At 36.8% G+C, this 18,036-nt stretch overlaps 1 protein-coding gene across 1 annotated transcript in view; it reads left to right on the forward strand.

Annotated features, from left to right (window-relative positions):
* Nucleotides 1-14,933: 14,933 nt before the first annotated feature.
* Nucleotides 14,934-18,036, forward strand: part of MOS7 (nuclear pore complex protein-like protein) — a 112,114-nt gene continuing 109,011 nt past the window's right edge. Inside the window, exon 1 of the mRNA XM_089798191.1 lies at nt 14,934-15,291. Coding sequence (XP_089654317.1) covers nt 15,046-15,291 — 246 coding nt within the window. The 5' untranslated portion in view covers nt 14,934-15,045. The remainder of the gene's footprint in view (nt 15,292-18,036) is intronic.

An 18,036-nucleotide genomic window follows, 5' to 3' on the forward strand; every position in this document is an offset into this window, starting at 1 on the left:
CCTGTGAAGCTGCAAGAGAGAGTACAAGGCAAATAGAATTCATCTTGGCAAGAGCGGCAAAGGTCTCAGAGTAATCAATACCCTCAACCTATGAAAAACCCTTTGCAACAAGACGTACCTTGTATGCATCAATAGAACCATCTGCAACATACTTGGTACAGTACACCCACTGGCATTGAACCAACTTTCTTCCTTTGTGAAGAGGATAAACATCCCATGTGTGGTTCTTCATCAAAAAAGAGTACTCCTCATCCATAGCTCTATCCCACTCTAAGTGTCATGTTGTCTATGAAAAACTATGTGGATCATCTAAAATGACATGAATCAAAAGGCCACTACTTGTAGTCTGAGCATGAGTACAACAAGCATCTATAGGATCACATGAAAAAGGTCCAGTTACATCAACAGTGTCACGAACCCACTTGAGCAATTAGAGAGCATCTAGTGGAGGTGGTGAAGGGGGATCAATATCTATTTCTTCCTGAGAGGATTTTTAATCCTGTAGAGGAGTAGAGGAAGTACTAGGTAGTGAGGAAGAAGCTAGAGATGGAGGATCTATCAGAGGATAACACTCATCAAATTGAACATCTCACCGAAATAAGACATCTTTGGAATTAGGATCAAACAACCTGTATGCCTTCACATCCTCATAGAAGCCAACAAAAATGAATGGTCATCTCTTCTTCTCCATGGCTTTTCACTGAGCATCTAGAATAAATGCCCAAGCTTCCCTACCAAAAATGCAAAAAGTAGAAACATCGAGCTTAACATGAGTCTAAGCCTCCTCAGGAGTCATGTGTCGCAATACCTTGTGAGGTATCCAATTCTAAATATAGTTGGAAAAATTGACAACTTCATTCTAGAGTGAAGAACTCATAGATCTAGACTGAATCATACAATTGGCCATCTCCCATAATGTCCCATTCTTTCTCTCTACAACCCCATTCTGCTGAGGTGTATAGGGAATGAAAAATTGATGTTGTAGACCATGCTTAGTGCAAAAATCTTTGAAAGAATAATTAACATATTCCCCCCATTGTCAATGCATATACGCCTGACAGAAAGACTAGACTGCTTCTCCATAAATGTCTTAAAGATTCGAAAGGAATCAAAGACATTGAACTTGTAATTTAGAAAGTACACCCATGTGCATCTAGAGAAGTCATCTATGAAGGTGAGCACATATCAAGCACTTGAAAAAGATGGAGTGGGAAATGATATAAGATCATTTTGTGTTAACTCCAATGGTGCCTTAGCACGTGTGGATCTACTTGTCGAAAAAGGATCTTTGTGATGTTTGCCAAGTGCACAACCTTGACACACACCGTGAGTACAAGAGATCTGAGGCAACCCAATCACTAGCTCATGTGTACTCATTTTTTGTAGATATCTATAGTTGACATGACCAAAAATCTCATGCCAAATCTTGCTCACTGTGTCTGCATGAGCAATGAGAGAAACACTTATAGAATCAGAGCTCTCAAAGCCATCAAACTTATATAAGTGAGACTAAAGATCAACGCTCCCTATAGCAATAACAAAATCAAGACCATGGAGATCTCGAATAACCACATCATGTGGTGAGAACTCGATTGTCTTTCCAGAGCTTGAATGAAAAATTTGAAAGATAGACGAAGGTTCGTAGAAATGGCCAGAAGTAAGGGAACATATTGTAGTGAACCACCTTCTAAAGAAATAGTTCATGAACCTATGACTAAAAGTTAAGAAGAATCACCAACTACAATATGTGTAGTAACACTCTAAGCAAGTGAGGTAACCAAATTAGGTGAGTGTGTCATATGATGGGAAGCTCTAGAATCAAGAATCCATGAAGTTGTAGAAGACAATGCTCATACAGAAAGAGTATGTCCTTTCCTTGTAGGAGGAGGTGAAGGCTTTAGTGAAACAATACTGGAATGTTGCATGGCCCTCTCTAATGCCTCAAAACATTTCCAACACCTAGAAACTGGATATCTTTCCTTGCCACAAAAACTGCAAGGTTCACCTATGTACTTCTTAGTCTTGGAGAAAGACTCATAGACTTAGAAGAATTACCCTTCGGAGAGGGTTTTCGAGCATCTAATTTGGGAGTAGGCTTGGAGGAACTCTCATTGCCTATTGAATATGACTTATGCTTCAATTTCTGCTTCAACTTTCCTGTAGATGTACGAGCTACCAATGCCTTAGTCTTAGAACCAATCATAGTATCCAACTATGTAAGCTTCGACTGCTCTCTAGTCAAGTGATCACAAAAGACCTCAAAAGTAGGCATATAAAATCTATTCCCCAAAGCATCTTTGGTGGAATAGAAGTTGGAAGAAAAAATTTGAAAATTCCTTCTAAGCTTAGAGATAATCAAATGGATGCACTCAACATCAATCTTCATCTTTCCACAACCATACAACACAAATCTATGTTGATTAAGCTTCATCAAGAAGTCATCAATAGTTAAAAAGGAATCTAGTACAAGAGAGGTAAGCTCTGCCTCTATCTAAAGTGCCCTGAACTCATTCACAATACCAAACAAGCCACGAAGCTTGGTCCACATAGCTAGAGGAGTATTGCACCCATCTAGATGAAACTGTAGACTATCTGATACATGTAATGCAATCAATCCGATTTCCTCATCCATTTTGTTTCAGTGTTACATGATCTCATAAGGCCTCTGAAAAATAGGCTACACAACATCTAAACATGACCACAACCCTTTTGACCAAAGAAGTCGAGTCATCGAGGTCTTCCAAGTGTGGTAGTTGTGAGGGGTCATAAATTCTAGAAAAGAAGAGGTCTCAGCCATTGTTTTAGAAGGGGTTTTTGATGTTTTCTATATGTTGATATAATAACATAAAGTAATCTAAAAACACCCCCCCAATGCAAATAACCAAACCCTAGCTTACATAAAGAATGCGTAAATGAGTGGAGTAAAAAAATTCAGAAATGAATCACAAATACCTAGTAAAAATACTGTTGAAATGACAGAGAATTTGGAAAGTGCTCAAGAAGAGCTTTTTGACATTTTTTTCAGATCAAAAAATAGATCTATAACAAAGAAGTTATGCCCCCTAGAAGATAGAAGTCATCAATAGACTTCAAGTACAATAATAGGTAGAAAGCTGGAAAAAAATCCCAAAATACCTGATCCATTGTGTTTATCTCAGAAACATCTTTCCAACACTTCTTTTGGATCAAAAAAAGACTCCCATACACTTGAGATATCACAAAAAGAAAACATGCACCTCTGAAAGCTTGAAAAATAATTTAATTTTTTTATTAAAAAATAAAAAATAAAAATCTCCACTAGAATAAAGCAGTGGTAGTGGTTGGTCAACTGAGTAGAGAAGAGTTAAGTGGTGGGTGGAATGCTTCACTGTCGGAGGAGATAGGTGGTCGCCAGAGCGGCAGTGGTCTGTGGAACCCCTAGCGATCGCCGTTGGCGGTTACCGCTACCGTTAGCAATTTCAGTGATTACTAGCAGAATTTTGAAACCACATTGGCCAAAAAATGATAGTTTTGGAAATTTTTAATTTAAAAACTTTCCTTGGATTGCATGCAGAGGTCATACGACCCTATTATGCAATTTTGTTTTGCCTCCTAGATCAGCATTGTCCAAAATTGACAAACTTTATATAAAGATGGGGGTTTTGATGCCTTTTGAATCCATCCGTAAGGTTTGTTTGGCCTCAAAGTGCTCCAAAAATTAGAGACTCCTCTATTTTCACAAGAAATACCTAAAAAACTCCAGATCTATTCTATCAAACCCTTGTTCTCCTTTTTCTCCAAATACCAAACAAGCTACAACAAATCTGGCTTTGATACCATGAAGGATTTGAGTAATACAAATCCACAAATCTCGAAGAATACTTGCATGTAAAAACCTATCATAGACAAGAAAAAGACAAGAGGAGGCAAGGGTTTTTCTCTGAAAATATGCATATTGTATTCTTAGTGTTCGTGTAAATAAGTATTTACTTATTACACTTACTTAAGTTTTACTTAGGTTAATGCATTATTTAATTATTTTGCATTATTTTATTATTATTTTAGGTGAGACACTTAGGAGTTTGTGAACTCTCATTGAGTTATACAACTCTAATTATGCACATGGTGTCTACAATACAGGAGTATGCATCATTCACTGAGTTGTCATGTTGACAACACAATTATCCGCACTCCTCATTTAGCACATGTTGTCTACACCACTAATTTGCGTGCTACACCATTGTAGGCTTATCCTTACATCATCGCACTTAATCCCATGCCCAATGGAGGATAACCCATATCTGGTGGACATGTGCCTGGTTGTATGACATATCATGATGCTGACTTTTATGCATTCTAGAAGCTCTCCTGAGGCCTTTATATTCAGACACTCCTAGTGTACTCTCATCCAGTTATTGAATGAATATCATCATTTTGATCATACTCTATCTATTTTGGTCTACTATGTGCTTGTGTTGAGTTCTTTAGTTCTTGGGTGAATTTTGGCCTAAGCCAAATTTTTACATAGTATCAGAGCTGAGGGAGATTCTCATCACGTAGTCGTTCGAGATCATTCATGCTTCAGCACCTCGACATGAATTCGGAGGATCCGCAAAAATTGGGAGTGTCTATAGCCAGATCTAACCTCATCGTTGTGTCCAGAACATCAATTTGATGAAGATTGACTATAAATTTGCTTATACTGGGTGAAAGTTGATCGTGAGGCAAACAAAATTTGCAAATCAGAACCCGGAAGCCCCGATTTACAATTGGGTATGATCGTTTTATTTGATTTGATTGTTTGATTTTTAGATCTAAACATTTATTTTATCTCTGCAATTCTGGTCTTTTTTCGAATTTCATTTTCAGAATTATTTTTCGGCCCCAAATTTCATTTTTGGAATTATTTTTCGTCCAGTCAGAGAATTTTTTTTGGCCGAACTAGGCAGTGACACCCCAGCTCGGCTCTATATATTTTTGGTTGATATATTTATTTATTTGCAGGGTTTTAAACATTAATGACCTAGGCTCTGAATTAAATTCGTGTAGTACAACCGTATCTTATAAATTCGAGGGCATAGATCACATTTCGATGACATCAAGTACCGGCGAGAACAACCTCTGATCGGCCCATGCAACAGCGCCAAAAATTCAATGGGCTTCCTCTTTGCATATTGTTGGTGGGAGTTTGTATCTATAAAGTGCTTGATACGCTTCTCCCATCGATGTGGGATTAATAATTCATACTGCATGGTTTTCAAAAGATTCTAGCATCCGCAGAACTTATTCCGATGTCATTGAAAGATTCCAACCATCGCGCCCATCCTCTGACACATTTTTCGATAATTGCTTTTTGCAGATCCTAAGAGTCTTCACGCGCTGTGAACTCAACAGTGAAGACACGTCATTGTCTGCACATGCTTATTTGGTTGCCACGCTATTACCATAGTCCACCTCAGACCTCGCATAGTCATCGCTGAGTCACCATCTGACCTAGCCCATGTCAACAACCACATTATTTTTTTGTACAATATGTATGGATCCGTACAATACATATGACACATCAACTGCCACGTCAGCCAGTGGGCCAAATTTTGCTGACATCACCATTTCCTGCACCTAAATTTGACAACCGTCTGACCATCATTTTAGGGTAAAATTGAACTGCTGCGACGACCCTATGATCGTCAAATTTAAGCCCATGTTTCGCTGATGCAACCTCTCTCCAAATTCATTTTGGTTTTTGTAGTCTGACTTCAGGAGGCCATAACTCGCACATTCAGACTCCAAATAAGGTGTGATTTTTTTTGAAATTGGGTAAAATTTTCTGAACTTTTCAGTGGTGCCGCCATTTTTTGGTTTTGGTGCACGAATTGTTCAAAAATTGCATTTTTTGGTGACTGTACCTGCATAATCCTACATTTTGCAACTTCAAATGCTCTGTATGAGCACATATGGAGTCGAAAACATGTTCTATTTTTTTTGAAAGTATGTATTTTTTTGTCTACTTTTTAGATCTGGTATTAGATTATAGGGTTGTATGGACAAAAGTGTCACTTTCAGCAATAGGACCTTTCTTTGCTTTGTAATGCTTCAGAATTGTACCACATTGTAAAATTTCAGATTTGTTCTCCATTAAAAAGTTGTAACAAGCAAAATCAGAAGTCCAAGAAGGCCAAAATTGGCAAGTGGCCCATTGTAATCGCACTACTAATAAAGTGCCCAAAGCATCTATTTTGGGGGGGTTTCTTGATTTAGTGAAAAGGGGAGGTGTTCTTGGTGTTGTGTTCTCTCTTTTCTGCACATTTCTTTCATTTTCTGCATTATGGGCAACTTTAAGTTTCCTAAATTAACTCCTCATAACTATGCTTCGTGGTCAATCAAAATGTTGTATCACTTAATGCATAATGGATTTTCACAATATGTAGATGGTACTCTCCCTAAACCAGCAGGTGATAATGTCTTTGCAAGTGAAATTTCAAATTGGGTAGCAATGGATAGGAAAGCCCTAGGTGATATATGTGTTGGGGGTAGATGATAAGATCATGTATCAAATTAAGAAATGTACTACATCCAAGGAAGCTTGGGATACATTCGAAAGCCTTTATGGGAAAGTGTTTGAAGAGGATGTTTTCAAAATTGAAGATGAGCTTGTTTCCTTAGATCCTAAGTCATATGACTCCATACAGGATTTCATCATTAAGTTGAATGAACTAAGGATGAAGCTTACTAATTGTGGGAGTTCTATCAAAGATGACAGACTGATCTATCTCATCCATAACAAGTTGCCATCGAAATATTCCACATTTGTATCTCTTTTAACACCTCAAAGACTACCTTAGGGTCTGCCTACAAGAAAGTCACTTTTGATGAATATGCAAAACTGTCGGATGATGAAGAAAAGAAGTTGAAATCAATGGGGATTCTCAAAACACCTCAGTCCAAAGCATTGGTGGCCAATGAGGGTTCTTAAAATTTAGCTGCACAATCTTCAAATAAAGGAAAGGGTAAGAAGAAGTGGAAGAAAGACAAATCAGAGGATGCAAAAAAGACAACACCACAATCCAATCAACAAGGCAAGTCCTCAAATTCCAACAAGAAAGGGGACAACAATAAGGAGAAGAAGAAGTGCGCTTATTGCAAGAAATCGGGTCATGAAGAGCATGAGTGTTATCTCAAAAAGATTGATGAGTTGACCAACATCATGAAGAAACATAATGTTCCATTGCCTAATGCTTACAAGGAGAAAGGGTCGTCTTCAGATTCAAAGGGCAAAGGGCAAGCATTCATGGAAAATGAAAACTGTTCAAAGGAATGGATATTTGACTCAGGGGCCTCATATCACATGGGTTTTTCAAAGGAGGATTTTTCTTCATTGAATCACTCAAAGGTACCACACATCTTCATAGGGAATGATAGCAAAATGGAAGTTGAAGGGAAAGGAAACATGGAGATGGAAAATGGAGAGTTTCAAGAGGTTCTCTATGTTCCAAACCTAAGTTCAAATCTCCTCTCAATCTACCAAATCACTCACCTTGGAGATGGACACAGAGTTGAGTTCCTTCTAGACTCAGTAAAGGTGCACATTCTTAGAGATGATTCCTTGGTTACAGTGGGGAAAGTGAATGATCACAAGAGGTTGTACTCTTTCTCTCATTTTGTGCCCAAGTCTTCTTCAAAGGCCTTGTTATCACAATCAAATTCAAACATGCAATTATGGCATGAGCGGTATGGTCATCTTGACTATCGCTACCTTCAACAACTTTGCACATACCACATGGTCAAAGGTCTACCTCAAATCAACTTTTCTAAGGGTAAATGTTCAATAGATTCAGTGGATATGCATCCAGAGGGGAAGTTACAAAGAGGGAAGTCTTCTAGAGCAATTGGTGTTCTACAGATAGTTCACATGGTATTAGTAGGTCCTTTTGCATTCAGCCAGGGTCGCTATATACTCACCTTTGTTGATGACTTTTAAAGGTTCACTTGGGTCTAATTTCTGCATAACAAGAATGAAGTGTTGGACACATTTCTAGCCTTCAAGGCTCATGTTGAATAGAAATCCAGAAAGACCATCAAAGTACTCCGCATGGACAATGGAAACATGTATGTGAATAGAAGACTTAGGGACTTTTGAAGACATGAGGGAATTGATCTTCAAACTCTGCCAACATTCAATCCACATAAGAAAAATGTTGCAGCTTTGAGGATTCACACTCTTAAGTCTATGGCAAGTTGCATGATTCATGCCAAGTCTCTAGATCTATCATTAGAAGTCGAAGCAATCTCTAGTGCCACTCACATTCTTAATCATTCTCCTCATCCAACCTTAGATGGCAAAACTCCTTTTGAGGCATGGTGTGGCAGAAAACCTATTGTGACACACTTCAGAGTCTTCAGTTGTCCTGCATGGGCAAACAGATCTTCCAGGGGTTGCAAGGCACAGTCATCTCGCCCTTGTACCTTCATTGGTTATGAAGACAGTGTGAAGGCATATAGACTTCTAGATCCTGAGACACATCAGATATTTGTGGATAAGGATGTACATTTTGAGGAAAGTTCACCAAGCTTGTCCTCTACTCCTCTTCGCAGATCATATAGTGTGGATAGTGATAGTGACACCAGCGATAGTACTTCAATAGATTCATACATGTGGGGTTCTATCGACAGTTATAGTGAGAGGTCACTTCATCAATTCAGTCCACATGCATACATCGCCACAGTGATAGGTCCAGAACAATAGGGTACATCTAGTCTTCCAGATAAATGTTCAGTGACAGATTTGGGGGACATTATTGATGATCTGCCTCTTCTTCTTGATGCAGAATTACCTTCTTCAGTTGTCACAAGGGTTCCTGACTCTATTGTTCATTCTCTACATGATCAATCCTCATAGGTTGAAGTGATTGTGGATACTTATGATCAATAGTTGCAGCAGTGTTCTTCATCAGTTGTAGAGACAGACAATTCTTTGGGACAGGTTCTTCAGTCAGTTGAGTAGGTTTTAGAGACATCACTTATCCATGAGATTCTTTCCACGCACAGCGGAAGCATCTCATATGTACTTTTGGCATTGTTTCTTCCTAAGGGGAGGAACATCATTCTGCAATCTTGGATCAACTTCTTCATCGGAGCATTCAATGTTCGACATTCTTCTTTTGGGGGGGGGGAGCCCATCCTGTCTCTCTACCTCTTTTCATCATTCTCTTATGTATATACTGGATGTATGTCATAATGGGGGGGGGGGTCTTGATTACTCCATTCATCCATGCATCCCTATTTATCTCTCTTTTTGGGGGAGGGTTTTTCCCATGAGGTTTTCCCTCTTTCCCCACTTTATGGCATATTACATGTCATTATGTACATGGGTACCTAACATGGCCTAGTAGTCGAGACCCATATTGCATATCATCCTAGATTTCGTAAGCTTAAGGGCATTCCCCTAAGTTGCACTTAAGGGGGGGTGTTGGTGTAAATAAGTATTTACTTATTACACTTAAGTTTTACTTAGGTTAATGCATTATTTAACTATTTTGCATTATTTTATTATTATTTTAGGTGAGACACTTAGGAGTTTGTGAACTCTCATTGAGTTACACAACTCTAATTATGCACATGGTGTCTACAACATAGGAGTATGCATCATTCACTAAGTTGTCATGTTGACAACACAGTTATCCACACTCCTCATTTAGCACATGTTGTCTACACCATTGATTTGCGTGCTACAACATTGTAGGCTTATCCTCACATCATCGCACTTAATCCTGTGCTCAATGGAGGATAACCCATATCTGGTAGACATGTGCCTGGTTGTATGACATATCATGATGTTGACTTCTATGCATTCTAGAAGCTCTCGTAAGGCCTTTATATTCAGGCACTCCTAGTGTACTCTCATCCAGTTATCGAATGAATATAGTCATTCTGATCATACTTTGTCTATTTTGGTCTACTGTGTGCTTGTGTTGAGTTCTTTAGTTCTTGGGTGAATTCTGGCCTAAGCCAAATTCTTACACTCAGAAATGAAAAAGATGTAAGATAATTACAAACGATCTATCCTTATAGAAGGAGATTCAAACCTGAAAACGGTAACCTAAAAGTTAAATTTTATTTAATAATTAATAATTAATTATTAAATGAGAATGTAAAAGCTGCATAAAGTGAAATCTTAAGAAGGGAGTAAAGAGCATTTAATAAATGAAATTAAATTAATGCTTTACTCTAACACATGCAACTAACAAGAGTTTTGAAGTTTTGAGACAAAAGGTTACTGAGTTATCTATATTGGCTTTACCTAATTTCAATAAGGTATTTCAAGTTGAATGTGATGGAAGTGGTAGTGCAATAGGAATTGTGTTGAGTCAAGAAGGTAAACTTGTTGCTTTCTTTAGTGAGAAGTTGAATTATGTTAAAAGAATTATTCTGGGTATGATCAAGATTTTTATGTTATTGTTCAAGCCTTGAAGAAGTGGGGACATTATTTGATTCCTAAAGAATTTGTGTTGTATACTGATCATAAAGCTTTACAGTACCTAAGAAGTCAACATAAGTTGAATCAGAGACATATGAAGTGGGTTGAGTACTTGCAGAGTTCACATTTGTGATAAAGCATAAAAGTGGAGTCACTAATTGTGTTGAAAATGTATCAAGAAGAAGATGTTCTTTGTTGACCAAGATGAAGATTGAAGTTGTTGGCTTCGATAAGATGAAGGATTTGTATGATACTAACACTAATTTTTCTGAGGCGCAGAGCACTGAAAATCTATTAGATCGACCAAGTAAGTATGATGAGTATTTTATTCAAGAAGATATGTTGTTCAAATGGATTAAGTTGTGTATACCAAGAAGTTCTATGAGATTTAATTTTAAGGAAAAGAATTGTGGTGAATTGGCTAAACATTTTGGTATTGTTAAGACTTTTTCTTAAAAACAAGTATTACTGATCACATATGTATAAGGATGTTCAGAAGTTTGTGAAGTGTTGTGGAATTTGTCAAGTTGCAAAAGGAGTAAGTCATAATACTGGATTGTATAAATCTATTTCTGTTCTTGAGAAACCTTGCAGTGACATTAGTATGGACTTTGTTTTTGGCTTACCTAAGACAACAAGAGGGTATGATTCCATATTTATTGTTGTGGACATATTTTCTAAGATGACACATTTCATACCATGTAAGAAGACATTTGATGCAATGCTTGTTGCTGAGATTTTCTTCAAAGAGGTTGTTGAATTGCATGGGTTGCTGAGAAACATTATCTCTGACTGAGATAGCAAGTTTGTTGGTTATTTTTGGAAGACTTTGTGGAAGAAAATGGATACTGAGTTGAAGTTTAGTTCTACATTTCATCCACAGACTGATGGGCAAACATAGGTTGTGAAAAGAAGCTTAGGTAATTTACTAAGATTCTTAGTTGGGGATAAATTGGGTAACTGGGATATAGTACTAGCACAAGTTGAGTTTGCATATAAAAATTATGTGAATAGGAGTACTGGGAAAACACCTTTTCAGATTTTTAGTGGAATGTAGTCTAGAGGTATATTAGATTTGAGGGATATTACTAGTGAAGAAAAGAGGGGTGCTAAAGGATAAGTATTTGCTAATGTTATGAAGTCTTTGCACAATGAAGTGAAGTTGAGGTTGGAACAAAGTAATCACAAGTATAAGGAAAATGCAGATAAGTCTAGAAGAAACCATGTTTTTGAAGTTGGTGATGAGATGATGATTCATCTGAAAAGAGGTAGATTTCCTGTTGGTGCATATAGAAGGTTGAAAATGAAGAAGTTTGGTCCTTGTAGAATCTTGAGGAAGTTTGACAGTGGTAATGCATACGAAGTTGAGTTTCTTGATGACATGGATATATCTCCTATATTCAATGTTGCTAATTTATATAACATGAGTCAGATGATGTAATTGTTGCACCAAGTGATTATCCTAAGAAGCGGATGGAAGAGATTGAACATGTATTGAATTAGAGAGTTAGCAAGAGTACAAGATGAAAACATTACTTTGAGTATTTGTTAAAGTGGACAAACAAACCAATGGAAGATGCTACATGGATTTCTCAATCTGAGTTGGATTTAGCTTGAGTTGTGACACCTTCATGATTCATGAGAATCATTTCTTTCAACCCCGGTTGTTTGTCGAAGGAGCATCCTAGGTTGCCTTTCTATCCTACTTGTTATTATTGAGTTGCAAAGTTGACTGAGTTCTAGCATTGCTGAGCACCAATATTGCCGAGCTCCAATATCAACCAAATTCCTGTGTTGGTCGAGTTGCTTCAAGTACCAAGTTGGCTCGCTGATTTCTTTTGATACTCAGTTCCTTCTTTGACCGAGTTTGTTTGTATAGTTTCTTAGTGAGAGTCGACTTGTTCATTTATTTTGAATTATGCATCTAATGTAATGGTCATGCATTGGGTGCATGCAAAATGTTATGAGGTTGGCATTCTCTAATGTGAAGATCTAGAATCTTCTGTAAGCCATTTTGGCAAGTATAAGTAGCGAGTCTAGTTTAGGTTTAGGGGCATGAGATAAAAACAGGAGAACATCTAGAAGTCAATGAGACAGAGTCTGGATATCTGAGCACATATGTATCATGTTGGATGCATTTTGATGTATATTTGATAATTGTATTGGCTATAACTTGGAAGGCTTTACAACCATAAATGTTTACAGATCATTTGATGAATCAATAAGATATTACAATTTCTCTCTCTCCTTGGTGTTGTTCTCTATGATTTACGTCTGTTGTGTTTACTTTGCAAGGTGGTTTGCTAGTTAGGTGTGCCTTTTGGCCCAATTTTCTCGATCACCCTTGCATCAAATCCCATAAACAACACTAGATATTTTTATCTTTAAATATTAACCTATCCAAAGTCTATAGATAATTAATCCCTCCCTCCGATGTCTCAACCATCTAAGTTCTCTATAGTCCCCTTCATTAGGTAATTAGCCACTCTCTTCTACTCTTTGGGAATATAACAATAGGACACTTGATCAAATGAACTACATATACTTGAGACATCCTTGGCCACAAAGGCCAATTGCCAACTAAATCATCCAACCATTGCTTATTCAACATATCAACCATAGTCTAAGAGTCTTATTCACAAATACTTATCTTCTAACCAAGCAAACATCCTCTCCCAATCGCAATCTTGATAGCAAGGGCCTCCATCAAATTATTAGGCCTCGTTTGGTTGGGGAAGATGAATTTGTCTCATAACCTGCGATTTGGGAAGATAGTGGACCATTTGGTTGACACAGAAGATGAATATACAAAACCATATTCTGCGTTTAGTTGCCAATTTAGAAATTGGAATTGGAGATGTGATCAAAGTTGCCCGTTGTCCAAAGAAACCTCACAACCGTCGGCCAAGAACTAAGTCACAAGATTCAAACATTAAAATAAACATTAAACATTAAAAAAAACAAATGTTGATCAAACAACACGAACATTCTGCTTATATAATGAACGCATAACACAGAAACTCGCCCGGCAGAAAAACCCCCCCAAAAATTGTAGACCCCACAATTTTATTAAAAAAACATTCATAAAACTCAAAACCCGATTTTAATTTTGAATTCCACCTTTTTGTTGGAAGACGCACCATCCAATTTTGGCCAAAAATTGGAAGTTGAAAGTGAAAACTAGGTTATACATTTAAGCAACCAAATGCCCATTTTTTTCTCCAAAACTCGGTTTTAGCCCTGATAACCCGATTTTGGCCCTCGTCTTCCAGCAACCAAATGGGGCCTTTGAGTGCCAACCTTTGTAAATAGAGAAGACGAATACAATATCACTGCCTTACCAATACCACCAACATATCTTGGATTCCTATAGAAGAACCATATGTTTTTTAATCTTCAAGACAAGAAAAGGAGGTGGTCTCCACCTCCCTTCTATGTGAATCCTTTGCTTGGTTTGACAAGATCTTTTGTCAATTGTACAACCTGCTACTAACCCTCAAATTCAAGTTCTTTACAACAACATAATCACCATGATCCACTATCCCCAAAAATATACACTTTGAAAAGATAGTCTTCTAAACCCTGCTAACAATCTTCTGCCATAACTGGAGACTTGCGAGTTTGGAGTCCTGAAAGATCTTAGGGTCCGTTTGGTTCATGGAAGATGATAGGAATTGGCTTTTTCAAAATCCTGTTTTGAAATTTTTTGCGTTTGTTTCAAAATTGGGAAAATGGAATTAGCATACTGGACTTCCAATTTTGCCTCAAAACTAGGTTTTCCAACTTCCTACTAGCAAGTAGGAATTGAAAATCAAAACACGGTTATGTTTTTTAAGGAGTGTAAAAGCAATAGATTGGACTACTTTTTGAAATTTGCCTTCAACTCCAAGCTTACGCATAAAATGTGTCTTCACATGCATCTTTCGAGTGAAACAAATGATTCAAGTAAAATTTGAAAAATCAGAATGAAGATTTGGAAAACCAAGATTTGTAGAAATAGTTTTTTAAATTCCACGAACCCAACGAACCCTCATAGTTTCTTTTTAGCTAAAGATTCCATATGATGAAAATAGGTCCAATAACCTAAGCCACCCGAAGTCTTTGCTGAAGGTCTACCCATTTTCTTGTAAAAAAATCATAGATATAAAATTATATAGATAAATAAAATTAATATATTCCAACGAAATAACAAAACTTGTTTAAAAATTTTATTTTTTATTTTTCAATGACTCTTAATGTAAGAAGAACGATAAATAACGATAAATAAGGTTTATTAACAATAAATAAAATAAACAATTATACACTATAAAATTGTTGTCCAATGATATCTATGCAATCCGGTTGTTTCCATTAAAAAAAAAAAAAAAATTATTCAAAAAAAGTTGGATGCACCTAATGGTAATATCTACCTAATAATAATAATGATATAGTAAAGATGTTATGATTTTTAATAAATTTCTATATGATCATCCTTAATACAAATTATATTGCTCACGAGCGCTTTACCGTTTGAATTTCACCAGTACTTCTGCCCTCTGTTTTTCCAATCAACACAAGTGCTGCTCTCTGCAGAAAAGCAGAAAACAAAATTCATGGCGGAGGAGAACGAGGAATGGATAGAGCTGCAATCACATCCTATATTTAACAGCAGTCTCCATTCCAATGCCACTGCCAACGTAAATGGTTCGTTTAAAGTGGGTACCCCCAGACTACCATTAAATCTCATGGCATGGGATGCTTCAACCCGTCTTCTGCTCTGGAACTGCACCCAACAATCATTACACTCTCTGTATATACGCTGCTCACATGGCACCATACAGGCTGCCTCACAAGTAAAGGTATGCGCAACATAGACACTCTTAATCTGCCCCTTAACTTCTGGCGAAACTTGAAAGATCCACTGTATTTTTTAATCTGGTACAATTACAAACAGGCTGTGCTTTGAGGAGCAACAGCGAACAATGCCTAAGCTTTAAAACTTTCTGGGAAATTAGGTCGATGCCCTGGACATTTTCATTATACCCACTTCTTTTGGGTGCAATTTCATCCGTGTTTACCCTATGAGTTTTGGTGTGATGGTATTGGGAGGTGCTTGTACTGATATAATCCAAGCTCAAATTCCTTTCCCTGGAATTGTTTGGTAGTTAATCTTTCTGGTGAAAATTTTGTAATTTGTTCTGATTATATAGTCTCTGCATTCACAGTTGTGGAGTATTACTGTGTATTCGCTGTGCTGTATCCATAGTGGGGTAATTCTTTGTCATTTCGGTATCATAATGATAGTTTGATAATATAGAGCATATATTTATTTTTGCCATTAAAAATATATTGGAGAACAGCGAATGATCTCGAGCAAGCATATTTTCCACTAACTTGTAAATTTTTGTACGGTCACAACACATTTTGATTTTAAGTTTAAGGGCTCATACAATACGCAAACTTGAATTTAAAATGTGTTTCGGAGAAATTCTTCATCAAAGGATAAAACACTACTTTCTCGAGCACAGGCAATTCCATTGATGCGGGGTTCCTTTGAACAGCTGTTACAACGGTGGCCCCTAGCTGGTCTTATATTCATACTAATAATTAGCAATTACAGAGGGGCCTCAAGCCGATCTCACACTATATACGTGTGAGGAATTGTTAAAATGATGACAGCTGGTCCTGTATTCATACTGATGATTAGTATTTAGTATTAAAGTGTGGCCTCAACTTAACCTCACTACACACATCCACCCACCTAACTTTGAAGAATTGTTACAACAGTGGCTCTAAACTTGCCCCATAATCATACTAATAATTAGTAATTATAATACGACCTCAATTTAACCTGACAATATGCACAAGTGAGTTCATTTTAATCAGCGTATGCATAAATAATTAATTTTTGTAAAGTTTCTGCAAATTCTGCTATAAATCAGACTGATGAAATGCCTTCTAGTGATGGAGATGCTCATGTCAATATCATGCAGAATACTATTTCTCCTTTTTGATGATATACAGTTCTGCAATAATATTTACTTCTGCTATAATTCGTATGAGGTAGAGAATGCTAAGAAGCATACTGAGTATTGATGTGTGTTCTTTATCCACATTCACACCCTATTAAATATAGCAACCAAGGGGCATGTCCTTAGAAAGGACATGTCCCTTTCTAGTCGGCCTTAATTGCTTTTCCTTGCAATCAGCGTCAAATGCTAAAGACATTTAGTTAGTATTTAAACTAACTAAGTTTGATCAAATTTAGTCTTAATAGTATTTCCCAAGGAAGACGCCGATCATAACTAAGGAAGAGACAATTATTTATAGGCTTTAATTCCAAAGTGATTTCATGCATTCTAAAATCTGTACGATCTGTAGAATCAGACCAGTATGATTTCGTAGTTACAGAATTAACACTCCCTCTTAACTTGATAATCATACTGAGAGATAACATATCTAGCATCATCAATTAAGATGAATAAGCATAGATTGTTACTCTATATCTATCCGAATCTTCTAAGCATGTGATATCATTGAACACATGATACTATGTCATATTACTATACCAATGATATGACTTATCACTTATGCTAGTGATAATTGTATTGCATGGAATGCAACATAGAGGATAAAATTTGGAGAATGATTAAATTCTTCCTTTATCCAAGTTGTTACTCATAGGTACTGGTAGGCCTATATCATAATATGATCTTGAGTTAAGATCTACCAATTCACAGGATAAAATCCAGAGAATGATTAAATTCTTCCTTTATCCAAGTTGTGACTCATAGGCATAGAAATGTCTATATCACAATGTAATCTTAAACTCATCCAAATCTGACAGTAGTTCTTTACTGTTCAGTACATTATCTAAGAGATCGTCATCTCTCATAATGTCTTTTATACAAGTGTTCATTATCTCAGAGATCGTCACCTCTTAAATAATGAATACAAATGGTGAAGCCCATAACAGTCAATAGCCTGACGATAATAATTTTAACTCAAAATTATTTCATTAATAATTAAAGAATACAAATGTATTATAATCCAACCATACCAAGTTTTTTCCTGAAATGATCTATCTTCACTTGAGAGAGAGGTTTGGTAAGAATTGTTGTTGTCTGATTTGCAGTGCAAATGTATTCTAATTTTACAGAATTCCTGTCTACCATATCTCTTACATAATGGTAATGAATTTCAATATGCTTGGACCTGTCATGAAAAACTGGATTCACAGAAAGCTTGATGGAACTCTGATTATCACAATGAATAATAGTAGGATTCATGGATTGACCAAATAATCCCACAAGTAACTTTCTTAGCCAAACTGCCTCCCGAGAGGCCATTGCTATGACAATGTATTAGTTTCTGTGGAACCCTATGCTATTGAAGCCTGCTTTTTGCATATCCAAGATATCATTGCTGAGCCTAAACTAAAGCAACATCTTGAAGTGCTTTTCCTATCAGTAACACTTCTAGCCCAATATGAGTTTGTGTACCCATGTAAGTGCAAATCAACTTTCTCATACTTGAGCCCAAGGTTAAGAGTGCCTTGTAAGTATCTCATAATGTGTTTGACTGCGACTAGGTGAATCTCCTTT

This window comes from Cupressus sempervirens, chromosome 8, assembly GCF_028749045.1.
Source record: "Cupressus sempervirens isolate cs-2001-9-10 chromosome 8, ASM2874904v1, whole genome shotgun sequence".
In the NCBI taxonomy this organism is placed as follows: Eukaryota; Viridiplantae; Streptophyta; class Pinopsida; order Cupressales; family Cupressaceae; genus Cupressus; species Cupressus sempervirens.